Source organism: Stegodyphus dumicola, chromosome 6 (assembly GCF_044657685.1).
Source record: "Stegodyphus dumicola isolate Sdum_Otavi_A_Nest chromosome 6, ASM4465768v1".
Taxonomy (NCBI): domain Eukaryota; kingdom Metazoa; phylum Arthropoda; class Arachnida; order Araneae; family Eresidae; genus Stegodyphus; species Stegodyphus dumicola.
This window is the reverse complement of record NC_140773.1, coordinates 113,437,553-113,456,607: the sequence shown is the minus strand read 5'-3', so window position 1 is coordinate 113,456,607 and position 19,055 is coordinate 113,437,553. Positions and strand designations below refer to the sequence as shown.

The 19,055-nt window shown below is 30.9% G+C and overlaps 1 protein-coding gene across 6 annotated transcripts in view; it reads left to right on the top strand.

The window, feature by feature from the left end:
- The window catches only part of LOC118197213 (echinoderm microtubule-associated protein-like 2), a 210,916-nt gene that overhangs the window by 174,290 nt on the left and 17,571 nt on the right, over positions 1–19,055 (top strand). For all 6 annotated transcript variants that reach the window (XM_085818835.1, XM_085818834.1, XM_085818833.1 and 3 more), the window contains 7 exons: positions 1,916–2,020; positions 3,589–3,723; positions 5,012–5,111; positions 10,366–10,523; positions 15,798–15,923; positions 16,014–16,145; positions 17,506–17,662. In XM_085818835.1, coding sequence (XP_085674961.1) covers positions 1,916–2,020; positions 3,589–3,723; positions 5,012–5,111; positions 10,366–10,523; positions 15,798–15,923; positions 16,014–16,145; positions 17,506–17,662 — 913 coding nt within the window. The remainder of the gene's footprint in view (positions 1–1,915; positions 2,021–3,588; positions 3,724–5,011; positions 5,112–10,365; positions 10,524–15,797; positions 15,924–16,013; positions 16,146–17,505; positions 17,663–19,055) is intronic.

The following is a 19,055-nucleotide window of genomic DNA, read 5'->3' as shown; positions in this document are numbered from 1 at the left end:
TCCACTCTTTGTTTAATGGACATCGAAACATGCTTTTGCTTTGTAGATCCTTTGGCAGCTCCAGAATTGGAAACTCTTTTTGACATCATCGAAAGTTCAAGCTTAATTTTTATAAAATTGTTCTAACAGTCTGCAAAAAATAATAAGCCGGATCCAATTTAATGTATAACGGACGGTATAAGCTAGTATACCGTCCGTTATACATTAAACGCACATGTGCATAAAGTTTGTAGCTTTGAGGTCCGGATTATAGATCATTCCGCATTATGGGCATCCGGATTACAGACTTTGTACTCTATATGGTTGGCTTACTTAATTTATTTGAACTGGTGATTAGACTTCTTTAGTGTGAGACTTATCTTTCCCTGGTGTTTTGAAGAGTTCTGTGGTTTATTTAAATGTAAAGTGTTTAGGGAAAGAGTTGTATCGATATTTATATGTTTTCTGGTTGGAGATCTGAATTAGTTTTATTTTAGTGAGAGATAGCAGATTGATGATTTTGTTGCAGAAATGCATTTTTACATTTGTGTTGATAAATAATCTTTGATTCTGCCAAAGCACCAGGGAGGATATTTTCTTTTCATTTCTTGATTAGAGAGTTGATATGTTAAACTTTATTTTTCTTTGATGTTGTAAGAGAATTTTGTTTAACTTAAAGAAGTTTGGTTTTCACCAAGCATTAAAGTGTTAAGAATAAGTTTCTTTTTATTATATGAGATTAGTAGTTAGTTTTTTTTGGGGGTCGCTGCACCAAAGAGAAGTCAGAAGTAGTTTACAAGTTTAATGCGATTTTAACATTTTTTTCTACATAATAGCAGCTTTTAATTTAATGATATCGTATACTATAGTAACAAAATAAATAAATAAATAAATAAACAAACCCTTACCTGGTGAAGTTTTTAAGGAATTAGTAATCCTTATTTATTCACTCACATGCCACTAGGAAAGCAGCTGTAAAAATTCTAAATCAAGGTGCTTGTTTATCTAAAAGGTATCTTTTCCAACAACAATGGCGCTTGTGTCATTTAGGATTAATTTTTGTGTATAAAATGTATTCTCAAACATCTTTGTTTTAAAATCTCATAAAACTCTTTGTATGCAACTATTGGATGCCACAGAATGATAAATCTAATAAATCATCATGTTATCAGGACTCAAGAAATATTGCTCTAAATAAAATTATCCTAAATTAAAAAGCAAATAAAAGACACATTGAATTTCAGACTTCAGGGTTTATTCAATTTTTCTTATGCATTTGAACTGGTATTGCCAGTTACAAAAATAAAAACGTGCATCATGAAGCATTTACACTTTCTATTGGCAATTAAAATAGATTTCAAGTAAAATTTCTTCCAATCTGTATTTCCACGCAGCCTAAAATTAGCTAAAAAATTCTCACCTAAAATAACCAAAAACTCTCAGGTTTTTGTCATTCATTAAAACATATTTATCTTTCAGATTTAATCACTGTATAATTGCTCAATAAATTGAATGATTTAAAAATAATTAATCTTTCTTAATCCTTTATAACTTTAATTAATTCTTAATAACACATCTTAATTGGTATAATTAATAAATTACATAATTCTGTAAACATGCATTGCATTATTACAACTAACAGATGTTTTTATATCCTATGTTTGACACCAAAATAAGAATAAATTGTTTTTGATGTTAAAAATGCCTTTAACAAAGTCTGTTTGAATTTTTCTTCCTCATAAGACTGAACTGAGAAGTGCAGTGATTTTTTTTTTTTTTTTTTTTTAAATCTTTGAACCTCAAATTAGATTGTGCCAGATATTTAAATGCCAGAATTCTGGATATAGGGCAAGCAATTCAGTATTTTGTAAGTTTCATTTTGCTCTACTTTTATTATTAGTTGAAATGTTGCAACTATATTTGTTTTATATTTCAGGATGGTGGAGCATTGTTATGTGTAATTGATGAATCTGTGGAACATACTCTTTCCTTGTGGGATTGGCAGAAAGGTGAAAAGGGCCATAAAATAACTGAAACAAAAGTAAGTAGCTATATAGATATTAAATCTGTGATATCTTTCTGCTAAACAATTAATATATATACACTTGCATATTCCCCTTCCCCCTTTTTTTTTTCTAATTTTATATTGCATGAAAATTGAGAGGGAAAAAATAAGCTAATAATTTGGTTTCCAAAAGACTCAGTTAGAGTAAGAATGGAAATAAAAAGTGTTCATGGATAAACTACTGGCAACTATCTGAATATTATTTATTTAAAACAAACCTGCATTCCTGTATCAGTACATAGTAATATTGATATTAAAATATCTAATAGGATATTTTCATTTCTACTTCTCTATTTCTTTAATAGTGTTTGCTGTTTGTTGGCCACTGTTACTCCCTAAACCTCAAATCATGCAGTGGTACTGGAACCGTAGTCTGTGCTATTTGCTACAGTTTGCTAATCGTCACCATTGTCATCATCATCTTCATCACAACTCTGCCCATCTTCCCACATGTCATAGTCTTCAAAACCATTAAGGGGATTAGATATCCCATTTTCTTGAAGCTCTTCACTGTAACTGCTTTATTAATCCACAAAGCCCATGTACACAAAATCCACCAGGAAATCAATTAGTAAGATGAAAACAACCACTATATGAGTGAATACATTTCAAAATTGAGGATAGTTAGCTTTCTGAATGTTTTGAGGAGGGTAGAAGTTGTGTATGCAAGGGGCATACACAAATAAATAAGCACACACATATATAAGTAAGATATAATAAAATATGATGACTATGTTAATAAATAATTGGCAACCATAAAATTTACTATTCTAAATTTGATGTTTTCTCTCTGAGTTCATCCTTTCTTCTAAATTCAAGATCTTTCCAAATTACAAAACACTGCTTGAAAAAAGGAACTAGAACCTAAAATTAACCAGTCATAGCATAGCTTTACTTATGCACTTCGTAGTATAATTACTGCTTTGCGAGCAATTACACCTTCCTTTTTTCCTGACTTTTTCCATGCAAAAAACTCCGTGCCGCTATACTTTCCTATCTAAAATGTTGAAGTCATATTTTTAAAACAAGTGTACATAAAAACTATCGTATTTAATTATGATTGGATAAATACCTTGTCTACCAAAATGATATGGTCTAAATTATCATGGAATAAAAATATATTTTGAAATGGCCATGTCTGGAACTTGATTTATGCATCCATCTGTCTATCTATGCACTTAAAACATTACACACACACACACACACATATATGTGTGTGTGGTGTGTAATTGTATCACAAAATTATTTAATTAAAAGTTGTTTCTATTATATTAATTTATGCAGTGATTGTTTATACATTTTTATATGAATTTCATTTTGGTTCTACTTTGCTGTATCTGAATATGATATTTGAATTTGCTTTTCATTGTAATTTTAAATTATTACCACTAAAATTACAGCTGCTTTCAGTGCATGATTTAGTTTCTTATATGTTAGAACCTGTTTGCTATTTTATTATATATATATATATATATATGTGTGTGTGTGTGTGTGTGTGTGTGAATATAATTCTCCTAATCTTTTCTTTTTGTCCTCCCTCAAAGAGTGCCACAGAGACTGTTCTTGCTGCTGAATTTCATCCTATGGACAGGCATACACTAATAACTGTTGGTAAAAATCACATTCACTTTTGGGATACAGAAGGTGGAACTCTAGCTAAAAAGCTTGGCCTTTTTGAGGTACGTTTAAATAAAACTGCAGCAGAGCGTGAATTACTATGTATTTAGTGATTACTAATTAGTTCAGTAACAATTGATGCAAAGCATTAACTAAGCTATGTTATTACACTCATACAGAATTCATATTTGATCTGAATAAATAGTTACTTAACAGGATGGTAGGAAGAAAGAAAATTAATCTTTCTCCCACTAAATCAGGAATAAAATCTGTATTTTTTTTCTTTTAAATCTTGTGTTATCAAGAAATCTGAGTGCAAAATCTCATGCAACAACAAGTGTAACACTAAAATTGCATACTGAAAATGCAGATGCTTGAACTCAATAAGGATGAATTCAACAATGACTAATTAACAGTGTAAAGCAACTGTTTTCTGTAAGATTGATGGAAATTTGTTTCCAGGAATGTGCCTATCTCTGTCCCATGTGGTTGTAAAAATTCCATCTACTGTCATCTTGGAATTTTGGAAATTCATCTTATTAACTTACTGCTAGTTTCAATAAATTTCAAAATACCATTTCTCGATTTTACCGGTTTTGCATTATATTTATCACTGCTGTTTTTACATTAAAATATAGTGATCATTGCTGTTTATGAAGTGTCAAATGACATGAATTAGTTTATTATATTTATACACTGAATTTGTATTAGCTAATTTTAGCTGTGTATTTTTATAGTGTTTACAAGATTAGGCCTTCATCTTTAATGTTCTGTGATATTTTTTAAAGTTGTGTGAACCTAAATTTAAGTTTCATTAAAGTACACTGTTTCAATTTCTTTTTTTTTTTTTTTTTTTTTTTTTTTTTTTTTTTTTTTTAAGTTGTATATTTAAAAATGAATAGGCTTTTTTATTTATTATGTTAGGAAGTCACAAATACCTCTTTGCTTTGAATCCAAGTCTGTATTTGTACAAATATGTTTTTGATTACATATTTTATTACAATAATTTTCTTGTTCAAATAAATAAGCTATATTTTTAGAGGAGTCATATAATATTAATAAGTGACAAAACTCCTCTAGAACATTTTGATATATTAAAAAATATTATTATGATTAGTTTTGTGGTTTCACATTTTTCACAAACTAATTCATGTTAAAATGAAAATTCCCCCTTCTCCCCATTCTTTGCATATATATGAAAAGGAAATAAGAAATTTTTTATTAGTAACTATCAGTTTATGATTTTGTAAAGCTATTTTTGAATTACAATAAAAAATTGATTACAAGTGTGTGCATTAATTATGCTGCAAAATGTATCACATATATACTGTAAATGAAATATCTTTTCAGAAGCAAGATAAACCAAGATACGTTTTATGCATATCTTTCACAGAAACTGGTGAATTGTTAACAGGGGATTCTAATGGCAACATTTTAATTTGGTCAAGAGGTTTGTATATTTTATTTATATTATACCAGTATTTTTACATTAAAAAACTGCAAATCTCATGTACAAATTGCAGTAAGAAATAAAACTATTACTTGTCAATCGAATTTTTTTTTGTTTTCAATAACCTCTCTGTCACTTTCTTCTTTATCGGTAGTGGTATTTTCTGGATCTAGAATCATACTACAGATTTCGCTGTCCATTAATTGATTGATGATCGGGGCATTGTCATCGGAATGAAAAACTTCTGTTATATCATTTTCATTTATTACTGCTTCTCCACATTTCTTTACAAAATCCATTAAGTGGAAAATTTCACTTTTGGTTTGCGATATTCGAAATCCTTCAAATTCGAGGCTATCATCTTCATCATACTCACCATGAAGTATGGTATGCGGCCATAAATTATGCCAAGCATTTTTCAAAGTAACTGAAGACACATCCTGATGCTCCACACAGCAGATTTTATGTTAAATATTTCAAACATTCTTGAATAGTTTTGCCATTGTTCAAGAAATTTAACATGGAATTAAAAAATAATATTTCATATTTGCATTTTAACGTGCACACTATTTCGATAATCATAGGCTGAATGATCCTACTCCTAAAAGGCATAGACACGCCTCCGCCTTTTCAGTTCCAGCCCCCGCGCTAGGTAAAATCACATCATGCCTACAGAATTAATTTCTGCATTGGATATTTCCTCCCGCAACACCACAGGCTTTTCCTATGGCATATTTAATAAGACAAGTTTATGTGAGCCTATGGTTGATGATAACCAGCAGAAAAACCTACATTGTTTACATGATTCACCATTTTACCAGATAAGTAGAGGTTGTTCAGTGCTTTTTGCTTACTCTTGTGCAGAGACATTTATACTGGTCCTCCATTTCCTGCACCAATTCTCATTTTCTAAAGCAAAATTCTGAAGTTTGGAGATGGCATTATTGGATTGGATGGAGCTGATGGTTACCACTGTATCATTGGCATACATAGAGTTATGCCCATTTTGTCTCTGGGAAGCTAACATAGAGTCGTGATCCAATTTATCTCTATGAAAATTGGTTATTTAAAAAAAAAAAAAAAAAAAAAAAAAAAAAGAATGAACACAAGACAGAAGCCCTGTGGCACTCATGCAGTGATGTTTCTGAGGGCTGAATAGATATTTCCTCAATTGGCTCTAAGAAACCAGTCTATAAGAAAGAAAATTTCTCGACTAAATTTCATCTTGATCAGTTTTTAGATCAACCCCTTATGCCAAATGCTGTCAAAAGCCATAATTATTGTTATGAAAGATTTATTTATATTTTAGGCTAAAAATATTTTTTCACTCTTGGATAAATGATTGAAGAGTGACAAAGGTAATGTCGAAGATGGCAATATTTCAAAGACTCTTAAAGCTAGATCTGATAATCAGAAAGAGCACCTAAGATGAAAAACAGAAAATATAATGAGACAGTTCTTCACTTTAGCTTTGTTTTCAACACCTGTGCTATGGAAATTATGAAAAAAAAAAAAAAAAAAAAATGAAAAAGCATGTTGAATCCAAACATCCTTCATTCATCAGTAAATGAAAGAATATTTTGAATGACTTAAAATTTCAAAGAATGGAAAACAATGTTTTGAGAAATTTATGACTGTCAGTAAAAAAATATTTACTTGCATCTCATACCTGATTGCTAAAAATAAAATATCATTAGACCTATACACCATTGGAGAAATCTTGCATTATACCTGCTGCTTTTAAAATTGTTGAAATACTTCATGGAAATAAATAGAGAGATGAAATTCAGAAAATTTCTTTGTCAAATGATAATGTCAGCAATAGAATTCCTGAAATTAGTAATTATCAATTCAAGCAGTTTATTACTAGACTTATAGAAAATCCAAAATTACAATTTATTTGAACTAAACAAATTATATTTAAAAAATATGTTAGTTGTTTGTACATGTTAGGTACAAAAGACTACAAAAATTGTTTTTTTTAGTCTTACATTTGTTTAAGGCCTATAAAGTTACTTTTCTAGTGCATGTGTATACTGTGATGGAATGTGCAAATGATTATGATTTCAGTGCATGTGCACATGTTGTCAAGTTGCCAAATAAACTGCTGGCCATAAAAATGTAGCATCATGAAGGAAGTGTCCAAACAGTATAAAACTCCCATTATGAGTATACCGTGATGAAATATGCAAATGATTATGAATTCAGCATATGTGCACAACATGGACAACTTCAGCTCTTCTTACTATCCATATATAAAAGGGAGGAAAGTTTGCCATTTTGAATAATGTGAATTGTTCTCTCATGAGTTTTTTTTTTTTTTGTGTACAGCTTCAGTATGCCCCGTAGAAAAACATGAGCATCATTCGAGCATGTTTCTGAGTTCGGCCCTGGCAAAATAGTTGTGTGCAGAGATTGTGGGTTATCCTTCCAGGAAATTAGTCATTGTATCAGATGTATAGCCAAGCAACAGTCATGCAAGTATGGAATCGGTCAATACAGAAGGAATGACTGACAGACAGGAGCAGTTGCAACCACCTCATCACACTACTCCATGGGAAGAGAGGCATATTATGCACATGGCACTGGAGGGCACTGCTTCATTTACAACCATATCAGAATGAATTCATTCTGTAACACAGCAAACAGTGTCAGCATGAATAATTTAACATTTTTATACAGTATAGTGGACATAGGGCAAACTTTGTTTTGCAAGGTGGACCGGGGTGCGCCCCAACAAAACAAAACAGTATAGTGGACAGTCCACTAAGCATCTTCACTTATCTTTAACTTTGAACCACAAACATTTATGTTTGCAGTGATTTACTGAATGGCAGAGATGGACATGAAAAAGGCATGACGTTGTGTTTTTGAACAAATCACGCTTTTATGTGCAGTAACACAACAGTCGGATTAGAATTTGGAGACACAGTGGAGAAAGGCTGCTCGATTGTTATGCATTGTCATAACTAGTCTTGCATTGTCATAACTGTCCCTAGTATGCATTATCGGTACACTTATCAGCCAATGCTATATCTCTGAGGTTTTGCAGCCTGTTCTTTCTTACCTTTAGGGCTTGCTTGCTGCCACATCTCAACAGCACATTGCATGTTACCCTGGCCATGTTGCATGCTCTCCAGATCTATTGCCCGTTGAACATATTTGGTCAATCTGTGGAGAATGCGTAACCTGGTAAGCTGCACCCGCGGGTACACCAAATGAACTTTGGCTATGTATAGAGGCAGCCATTCCTCAACAACACATCCAAAGCCTCTTTCACTCAATGCTGTGACGTGTAGCAGCAGCTATTAAAATGTGGAGACGACACTCATTATTTATTTTCTCGTATTCCTCACAGAAGGCTGTATTTCAAATCAATTAAAATTGATTCTGTATGTATTCTGTGAAATAAATTTGGCTTTGATATTTTTCTTCTTGTTGTATTCTGGATGGGCAGCTGTGTAGCTTCGTTTCGATTTTAGTCGGTCATTTAAAATTTGGCAAAAAGGCAATCGTGGTGTTACAGAGATTTTTGAATAAATATATCGATTTTGAGGGCAATCGGACACAAGTCTTTCTTCTTCAGAAGAGGCTAAAAAATTCTGCAGAATCTTTCTATTTTTCCCCCCTTGAAAAAATAAATTCCCTGAAAACATCTATAACAAAGTTCACTTTTTTATGTAATTTGAAATTTTACATTGGCATGTTCTCTTCCAATGAGGCATGCCATCTGAATGCTAAGAAAGCATTGGTCAAATAATTTCCAGAAATGTTTCTGAACAGTTAATAAACGAACTTTTGCTTTAAAGATGATATGAACAGTTCATAAGCAAAGTTTTACATTTTCATAACTAGAATGCTATCAAAATACCTGTTGATATACTACTTGGTATTTTTTATTGAATTCCATTGTTATTTTGGAGGATATTTTTTGTCATTGTTTAATGTTATCAAAGTAGCAGTGGACAAACATGATCACATTAAGTAAGCTAAGTGACAAATGTTAAGTGAATCTAATGTCATATTTTGCAATGTTTGGCTAATTAATTGTTAAAACATACTATTTTTTTTTTATAAAATTTTAACAAAATTTAGTCAATTTGAATTTTTCATTAGGTTGAGATACTTTTCTTAGTTCATTATCTGAGGTAGAGCCATGTTGACAGGATAATGAAATGGATGACTTTATTTACAGTAGTTCTTTTTGAGGCAAAGTTAACCTCTGCATGAATACTTGAATGTGTGTGTACAGTTTGTGGATAAGTTGATTTCTTCCTTATAATTTTGTATTTATGCGTATAAAGTATTCAGTGATATCTGCTGGAAAGGCTTAGCCATTCAACTTCTCATCATCTTCCTTAAGCTTGCATCTTTTCATTTTGTTTCAAGGAGTGTCTTTATATCTTTAATCAGTTTCTAGAATCTGGTTAGTGACACAGCCCTAGTGAGCCACTGATCATGGTTTAAGTAAATTACATCACTATCTAATTTTCAGAATCAAGTCGAGCTTTAAACTGTAAATCCAATCATGGTATTTTATCCATATAACTGTAAGTTAAATCACACTCAGTGCTTATCTTGAAGCATTGATTGTTATTGAGTCCTTTGGAATTAATTAAACTTACTGTTATTATAACTATTTCTGTTATGGTTCCTATCTTAGGTATTTGTATATAGTTACTTGTGGTGCACGAGACAGTGTAAACAGTGGTATTTATTAGATTTCAATGCAAAAATGATATCAGCAGCAATAACAGTGATATCATTTCAGAATTAGATATCAACATTATAATTTGATAACATTATAATTATTTTGCTTGATTTTTTGTTAATTGCATGTTAAAATTCAGGTATTAATTGCACTCATTCAAACATTAATTGAAAGTTTATTATTTCTGAAAGATAACTTTTACATTTCCACATTGGACTCTTTAATTAAAAAAAAAAATATATATTTATGGCTATTTGTAGAAATTCTCATACTTTTAGTTAATAACCCAGTATGTGATGGGAAAAAAGTATTATTTATAATGTGTTTATATACTTTTCTGTATTATTGATTTCATTTTTCTACAAATTTTATTTTCATTCATAAGTTTTGAAATTTTTTTATAAATAATTTCCTGGCCAGATTGTAGATTGCTAGCTACGTGGCAGACAACTCTACTGTAAATATTGTTTTTCACTTATCATAATTTTTTTAATGTCTATCTTTAATAAAATGTACTTTGGTAAATTGCTGTTTTAATTACAGGATCAAATAGAGTATCTCGAACTGTGTACAATGCCCATGATGGTGGTGTATTTTCAATATGTTCTATGAAAGATGGAACTTTCCTATCAGGTGGTGGTCGCGATCGGAGAATTGTTGAATGGGATCATACATTATCACGGACAGGACGTGAAGCAAAGGTTAGCAAGTTACTTTATTTGATTAAAGTGTTTGATAAATATATTCATATCATGTTATTAATTTTCAACAAATGTAATTTTCATATTATTACTCTTATTTGTGTTACGCACAAAATTATGTTTGTGCAAAAATATCCCCCCCCCCCCAAATAAAGTTTAACTTTCAATGCCTAAAATAAAATGAGACGTAAAATAAAATAAATAAATAAAGGCATAATATAAAATCCGAAAGCTTTCAGATTTATATTATGCCTAAAGTTTTTTTTTTATTGTTTTGTGTGTTGTCTTTATTAAATATCATGTTCTTCACACTTAAAACACATAAAATTGAGTTCAACAGCAATATCATAAAATATTTAAAAACAGCATATCTTTAGAATTTCTGATAGACAGTCTCACACATTGGAGATAAAAAAATGTTACTTTCCATACATTGTTGCCATTTCTTGCTTTGAAATCGTTGAGTTTGTTAATAAAAAATTCATTGTTCAGGTGGAGGATTATGTTATTCGAAATTCGATGGCTCTAGGTACCGTCGTTTTTCACAATGCAAGAAATATATATACATTCATGCAGATTCTTCATTATTTAATTTCTTTGAATATAAGACAGGATGATAATATTCAGTGGCAACAATTTGAAAAGTGAAACGGGCATTTATAGTGAAACAACACAAAACTCCATATTGAAACTAATAGCCCTTTTGTGCTAAAAAAGAATCGGGGTAGATTTCAGATAAAACTGTTATCAATTTTCATCAAGATAAAATTTTCTGTGCTGAAGAGCAGAGTAAAGAGCCAAGTAATTAGGCTACATTATGTGAATAAGCAGGATTAAAAATGAAGTGACCTAGCATCATTTATTGGGCAAAATAAAATTTATTTTCAAACATTTTTTTTAGCTTGTTTAAGGAGTGTATTCAGCTGCCTTGTGATGACATAAAATAAATCTTTTTAAAATTCTGGATGTAGGTGGTAGGTTCTTGCTGTTATAAAATACAATATCCGCTTAAAAATAGATAAATTAATGGAAATTTTTGCTCTCTGGAAATATATTATATTGACTATAATTTATCGCTCAAAATTAGATAAATTATTTGAAATATTTGCTCTCTGGAAATATATTATATTGACTATAATTGTTTTTTAGGAAATTATATTTTTAATAATCATTATAATACATCTATCTAATGCAAAAATTATATTAAAAAGATTAGCATCAAATGTCTTGAAGATTAGTATAATTATATTTTACACATTAAGAAATTAGCATATAAATATTGAATATAATATAAATATTGAATTTTTTATAAAAATTCAATGAATTAAAAAGGGTAATTTACTGAAAGCTATTGATATACAAGTGTTGAAAAATTGTCTACAAGATTTACTTTCATAAATATTGATCATAGACATGTACTTTCAACTGCAAAACATTTCTATATATGGTTCAGAATTGTATAAAAGCATTTTCAGTGCTATTAATGGAAGAAATCTGTAGACATAAGATTTGACTGGTTCTTGTAAAGCAGGGGTGCCCAATCCACGACTTGTGGGCTGCATGCGGCCCATAAAGTGACAATAAAGTGCAAAATAAATATCAAGATGAATATCAATATGATACATTTTACTGTTGTGATAGGGGTTGAAAGTTGGCATTCTATGCGGACGGACAAGTTATTGATGCTCCAAGTTTGAACAAAATAAAATGTATTTTGAGTGGAATGGTGGTACCAAAACTTCTTTTGACTTGTGTGTGAAGTGATTATCTTCACTTTGAGCCATAGACAAATATACTCTGCACAGTCATGAGTTATGCATGTCATAATTATTTGACAGCATGTAAATTTGTGAACAACTACTTTCAAGGGTAAAGTACATTAAGAGTAAAATTAGAACTGATATTGGAAGAATACCCTGAGAATTGAAACAATTTCAGTCAAACTAGATACTGATGCATAATTTTTTCATAGTTGGAACTAAATATCACATAAATTTTATAATTTCTTGTTAATAATGCAATACAAAGTCCGAAATCCGGACGTCCATTATCCAGAATGATCTAAAATCCGGACCTCAAAACCACCACCAACATTTTTTTTTACGCATGCGCATTTGAATAACCCCTCCGCACATAATAAAACATCTGGAGAGTCCTGATTCTTAATTCGACACTAAATAAAATACCTTGTTATTGAAGAAACAAACATTTTAGCATAAATTTGTACAATCAAGTAATTTGACTCCATTGCTGCATATCTGCTTTTTGGCACACATCTCAAACCGAAACATTCCACATAGATACATTGTTGATCTGACGCCAGATTGGCGTCAGATCAACGATGGATCAACGATTATTAATTTATCAATCAATTAATGAATGGTGAAATCTGTAGTATGGTTCTAGATCCAGAAAATACCGCTACCAATAGTGCAGAAAGTGATAGAGAAGTTACTGAAAACGAGAAAATTTCAATTGACAAGTTGGTCAGAATTCTTGAAAATAGCAAAATTCTTGTAAAAAAAATTGCTCTTAAAATTTAATTATAAACGACCAACGATCAAATTCATTATGTACTGTACTTTCCTTTTATCACTGCATGTTTATCAAAACAAGACAACTTGAGTAATGACATATGTAGCGATGCCCAAACAATTTTTTTTATACTAATTCAGAAGATAAACAACAAAAATCAGCGTTATATTTACAAAATTTCCACAGGACTAGTTTCGATGGTTTTACCGAACCACCATCCTCAGATGCAAAACCGCAAATTTTTTTATGTTAGTAATTAAATAATAAAGGAGTATGGTAACCTTTTATGTTGACATTACACTTGGAAATGGTTACAGATTTAAGGTAAATACGCTAAAAAATGTTGACGAGGAAAAATTTAGCAAAAATTTCTTTCCATATGCTGAAAATAGATTTTGTTGATGATGCTCATAGAGCCAAATATTACATGTAGGGCTATTTGAATTAAGAATAACTGATTTCTAATTCACACAAACCCAGAACGAGTGCCAGGACTCGTATGGCCGCACAGAGTCGCAGAATTTAAGACCCATACAGACTGCATCAGGTAGTAAGATGTCTAGCACTGGTCCTCAATAAGGCTTAAGCATATGTGGAAATTTATTTATTCAAAACTCTGATATTCATGCTGATTTCTTAAGCATGTGCAAGAAATAGACATAAGTATAATAAATAACTAAGCTAATGGAATTCAGGCGTAATTGTCTCAGTGTGCGATATCTATCTGCACTAAATGTACTGCTTTCATGTTTTTTTCCCTAACTTAAGAACATTTTCTGACAGAAAACTTTTGTTACAACCAGATAATTATTTATCATTGCAAAGATATGTACATAATTTCCATACATTTTTTTATATTGGAAAAAAAATTCCTGTTTTGTTGTAATTTTTAGCAAAGGTTTACTGAAATCTGATAAGATGTGTTTTGATATAATACAGTACAAAGTCCATAATCCGGACATCCATTATCTGGAATGATCTAAAATGCGGACTTCAAAACCACCAACAACATTTTTTCTCATAAGCTTTATGCATGCACATTTGATTCCTCCCTCCGGGCATAATAAAATATCTGGAGAGTCTCGATTCTTAATTTCACTTTGACACTAAATAAAATACCTTCTTATTGGGGAAAAAAAAAAAAAAAAAAACTAGCGTAAATTTGTAGGATCAGTAATTTAGTTCCATTGCTGCATATCTGCTTGGCACACATCTCAAACTGAAACATTTAACATAGATACATCGTTGATCTGACGCCAACCTGGCGAATCATTATTATTCTTTCCTTTCATCACTGCATCATTTTATCAGTACATGACAACTTGAGTAATGACTCATGTAGTGATGCCTAAGATATTTGTTTATGTTAGTACTTGAGTAATAAAGGAGTATAGTAACCTTTTATGTTGACATTACACTTGGTGATGATTACAGATTTAAGTTAAATGCGCTGAAAAATAATGATGAGGAAAATTTTCTTTCCATATGCTAATAATAGATTTTGTTGATGATACTCACAGACCCAAAGATTACATTTAGGGCTATTTGAATTAAGAATAACTTATTCACATAAACCCAGAACCAGCACCAGGGCTCATATGGCACACCAAGGCACAGAATTTAGGACCCACAGAGGCTGCATCAGGCAGTCAGATATCTAGCACCGGCCCTCATTAAGGCTAAAGCATATGTGGGAATTTATTTATTCAGAACTCTGATAAGCCTTAAGCATGTGCAAGAAATAGACATAAGTATAATAAATAACTAAGCTAATAGAATTCAGGCTTAATTGTCTTAGTGCACAATAGAAGCAAGATAAAATTTAATGGAACAACTTGTCTTTAGTGCCAGGCTCATGATGCTTAGCCAAATATGTATAGTGAAGGATAGCTAAATTTGATGACGATAGCAGTTAATTTGAAAGGGTTTTGGATATTGCAAAACAAAAGGTGAAATTTTCCATTTAATGGATTTTGTAAAGAAATATGTAGAAGTGTTAAAAAATGAAGATGATATAAAAGAAGTTTTTCATTGTGATGACTGTGGTTTTGAATCATCAATCAATTAATGAATGGTGAAATCTGTAGTATGGCTCTAGATCCAGAAAATACCGCTACCAATAGTGAAGAAAGTGACAGAGAAGTTACTGAAAACGAGAAAATTTCAATTGACAAGTTGGTCGGAATTCTCGAAAATAGCAAAATTCTTGTAAAAAAAATGCTCTTAAAATTTAATTATAAATTACTTAATCCCTTGCTAAAGTAGTTTCATTTTTTTCACATATTACATTTAAATATAATACATAAATTCATGAAATTTCACAATTATTGCCCTGAAATTTGCTGGAAAGTTTCCAACTTGTTTTGCAATACACAGTTTATTAGTTTTACTGTAATTGATTTTTAGTTTAATTTTTTTTAAACTCTTACTTTATTGGAAGAATTCATGGTAAAAGGAGAATAAATGCTTCTGATTATCTGTGATATTATTTTATGAAGTAAATTAAATAAATAAATAAAAATGTAAATTTCAGCTAAATAAATAAAAAGTATAAGTTGCAGCAACATGTTAAAAAGAAGGTTACACACCCAGAAAATGAAGGTTATGCTTTTAAGTTCCAAGTGATCATTCATTTGTTTATATTTTGTCTGTAAAACTTATTTAAATTCTGTTGTAAGTATTCTCCTCTCCCCTTTTCTGTGGAGTGATATATGATCAGAGATTTTATGTTTTTTGCAGTTACCAGAACAGACTGGTGGTGTTCGTGCCTTAGCCCAAGGTAAAGGTAGCATGCTTCTTGTTGGTACAACAAAGAATTGTATCCTGCAAGGCACTTTATCCCTAAATTTTTCATTAATTGTTCAGGTACGCAAGTGTATTCTCGATAAAGAATCTTTTTTTGTTTTTTAAACTTTTTGTTCAGTTTGGAATTTTAGGAATTCTTACATTTATTAGGGCCATACTGAAGAACTTTGGGCACTTGCTGTCCATCCTAGCCAAAGCCAGTTCATCAGTGGTGGTCATGATCATTACATACACCTTTGGGATACAATGTCTCACTCAGTTGTATGGAGTAAAGATATTGGAGTAAGTAATATTAGTAATTTTATGCTGTAGTTTCATTTTGTCTAAGATAATCATAGTACCTATTTTGTATTTAAATTACTACCTTTAATTTGACAGAGCGATATCTTACAATACAATATTTTATTTTTAATTATTATTGCAAGAAAAGAGAATCGGTATTGTTGATTATCTTTCATATTGTTTTATATGCAAAACTGAATAAAAATGAAAAATAAGCTTCAGTTTTTTAAATATGAAAGCATAGAAGCAGTGCTTTAAACTATCATTTTCCTATTTCATAAGCTTTTATCTATAAAAAGTCCCTAATATGTTTGTCAAAAGTGGTGCTTGTTTTTATATTCTTGTAGATTTTTCTGTTTTAAAGTTTTTCACGAGTGTAAAAGATCTGATTTGTTCTTTTTCTTAGTTACTTAGCTGCTTGCATGGCCAGCCATCTGACATAGTTATTATGAAAAAGATAAAATATGTAATGATTTTAATGTGTCCAGCTAGTACAATTTCACAGGTTCAGATACTAATTAATAATGTTGCTTAGATGGGATACTGGTTAGTGACGGTGTCTGTCATACTGAAGGGCCCAGGTTTGAACCCTGTGGAAGGTAGGAATGTTTGTAAGTATATCGTGTTTGTGTGGCAAGAGGACACTTAATATACAAGGTAAGCCAGAATCCTCTCGAGCTGTAGAGGAGGTGTGAGAGACCGTGGGACCACTCACACATTATTCTTTCTTGAAATTCCAAATTAAGGCACAAACTTAAGAATTAATTAGGTACAGCAATACTTCACTCACCCATGTTACTACAGTGGTGCTGGTATAGCTACTACCTGTACTAATTAATAACAATAGAAATGAAGAACTGCTTTTATTAATTTTAAATTGCTTAGTTTGTTAATCAGTAACAGATATATTACATTTGAAAAAAATTACTTTATGCTTTGATGAATGGCAACACCTTGGCATGTGAAAAATAAAAACTATTTTATTTTAGGTAATGGCAACACATTTATTTTAAATTGCTGTGTTTGTTAATTAAATTTGAAACAACTTTGTCAAGTGGCAACACATTTCTTTTAAATTTGAAACATTACCCTACGGTTTGCGGACTGGCAATATGTTGCTCTTATATAGCTGATATTGTTAATCATACTTTCATTACATTCCCTCAAAATCTGAAGTAAATCTAGAGTACATACAGATTTTTAATTATTTAATTACGGCGAGTGCTCCTGTTAAATAATGAAATTATTATCTTGTGAAAAAAAAAATTTTTTCCTCTTCCTTGCACATGTATTTTAAAACTATCCTTTTCTTTCAATGTTAAGTTTTCGTATTAAAAAAGCAATTATGATTTTTCATTAGGAAGCAGTTCAGTCAGCATGTTATTCACCGGATGGAAGTGTAATTGCTCTTGCCACCACCTCTGGCAGGTGGTCTGTAATGGATGCAACAACACGTCAAATATATTCAATGCATGCTGATGGCAATGAAGCCATAGATTGCATAAAATATTCACCGGGTACGTTAATTTATATGAGTTATCTTATTGTGCATGGTGAAATTTTTAATAATTTAATAAAGGATTAATTATTTTATTATTATTATTATCAAATATACTGAAATATATATATATGAGACATACAGATTGAAATTAAAACCTTTTCAGTTGAAAAAAAAAAAATATATTTTAGATTTCTTACAAAACATGTTTTCTTGGGACTACAAAATTGCCTATGTAAATTATAGTTTATTTCAATTAATTATTGAGAAATTTTTATCCTTTGTATGAAGTAAAGGAACTATTGTAATCTTGAAAAATTTCATGGATCATATTTCAACAGAACTATTCATTTTGACTGTTGCTGAGCCGATTTGAATGATTTTTTTGCTTCACATCTGTAATACGGGTAAAATAAAGGACAGTTTTTTCCCCAAAACAGATTTTTATTTGAATTTAAAGTGGATTCAGAAGGGATTTTTTTTTTTTTTTTGTGATGTCTCTCTGTATGTATGTATCCCACATAACTCAAAAAATTAGCCGTAGAATGTTGAAATTTTGTGTATGATACTGCTGTAACATCTGCTTGTGCACCTTCTTTTTTATTGCAATTGGTAGAATGAAACATATATGTATATATAAAATAGAAAAAATACAATGGCTTTGCTCTGCGCGAACAGACATAACTTTCCACAATTTACGATTTCCCCTCTAGACCAGTACCTTTGAGAACATTCAAGCTTATTAAGTAACCGCTACTATAAATAATGAATGCATGCCATTTTGCAGACAGAAGCTCCTCTCCTCCTGCACTACAATACCTCGCTGCTGCTTAACCCATCTTTCCTTTGTTAGAATAGCTATGATGTCAAAAGATTAGATTTCCTCTTATTCAGTTTGAAACACTGTTGAATATGTAATTTAAAAAATTTCATCTGAAAGGAAAATGATCTGCTATTTGAATTAAATAAAGATGTGCAAATTTGAATTAAATAAAGCGAAATCCTTCTTTGTCATCCTTCTGCTGTATTCCACTCAACCAAGCTTCGTCATTCATGTGCCACGACTGTCGTATCATCACATACATGTACTACAGAGTTCCAACTCTCCCGATTTTCAACCATACCCCTGACAACCTGATTTACTACATATTGCTCATGATTTTCTCTGATTCTTAAAATTTCTCATGATTTTCATGTAGCTTAATGTAAAACTTTGTTATTTGCACCCATAAAAACAAGTACTGCTGTGGGTCATTTGGCATGCATTAGCCACTGAGCATAAAGCAACATCAATGTTATTATTTTATTCATCTTGCCAGTGAGTGTTGTGAGTTTCACATACTTCTGAGAAACAGTTTAGCAAATTGTAATCTTTTGTCTTAATTATCTCTGCAAGAAAGGTAAAATACTCA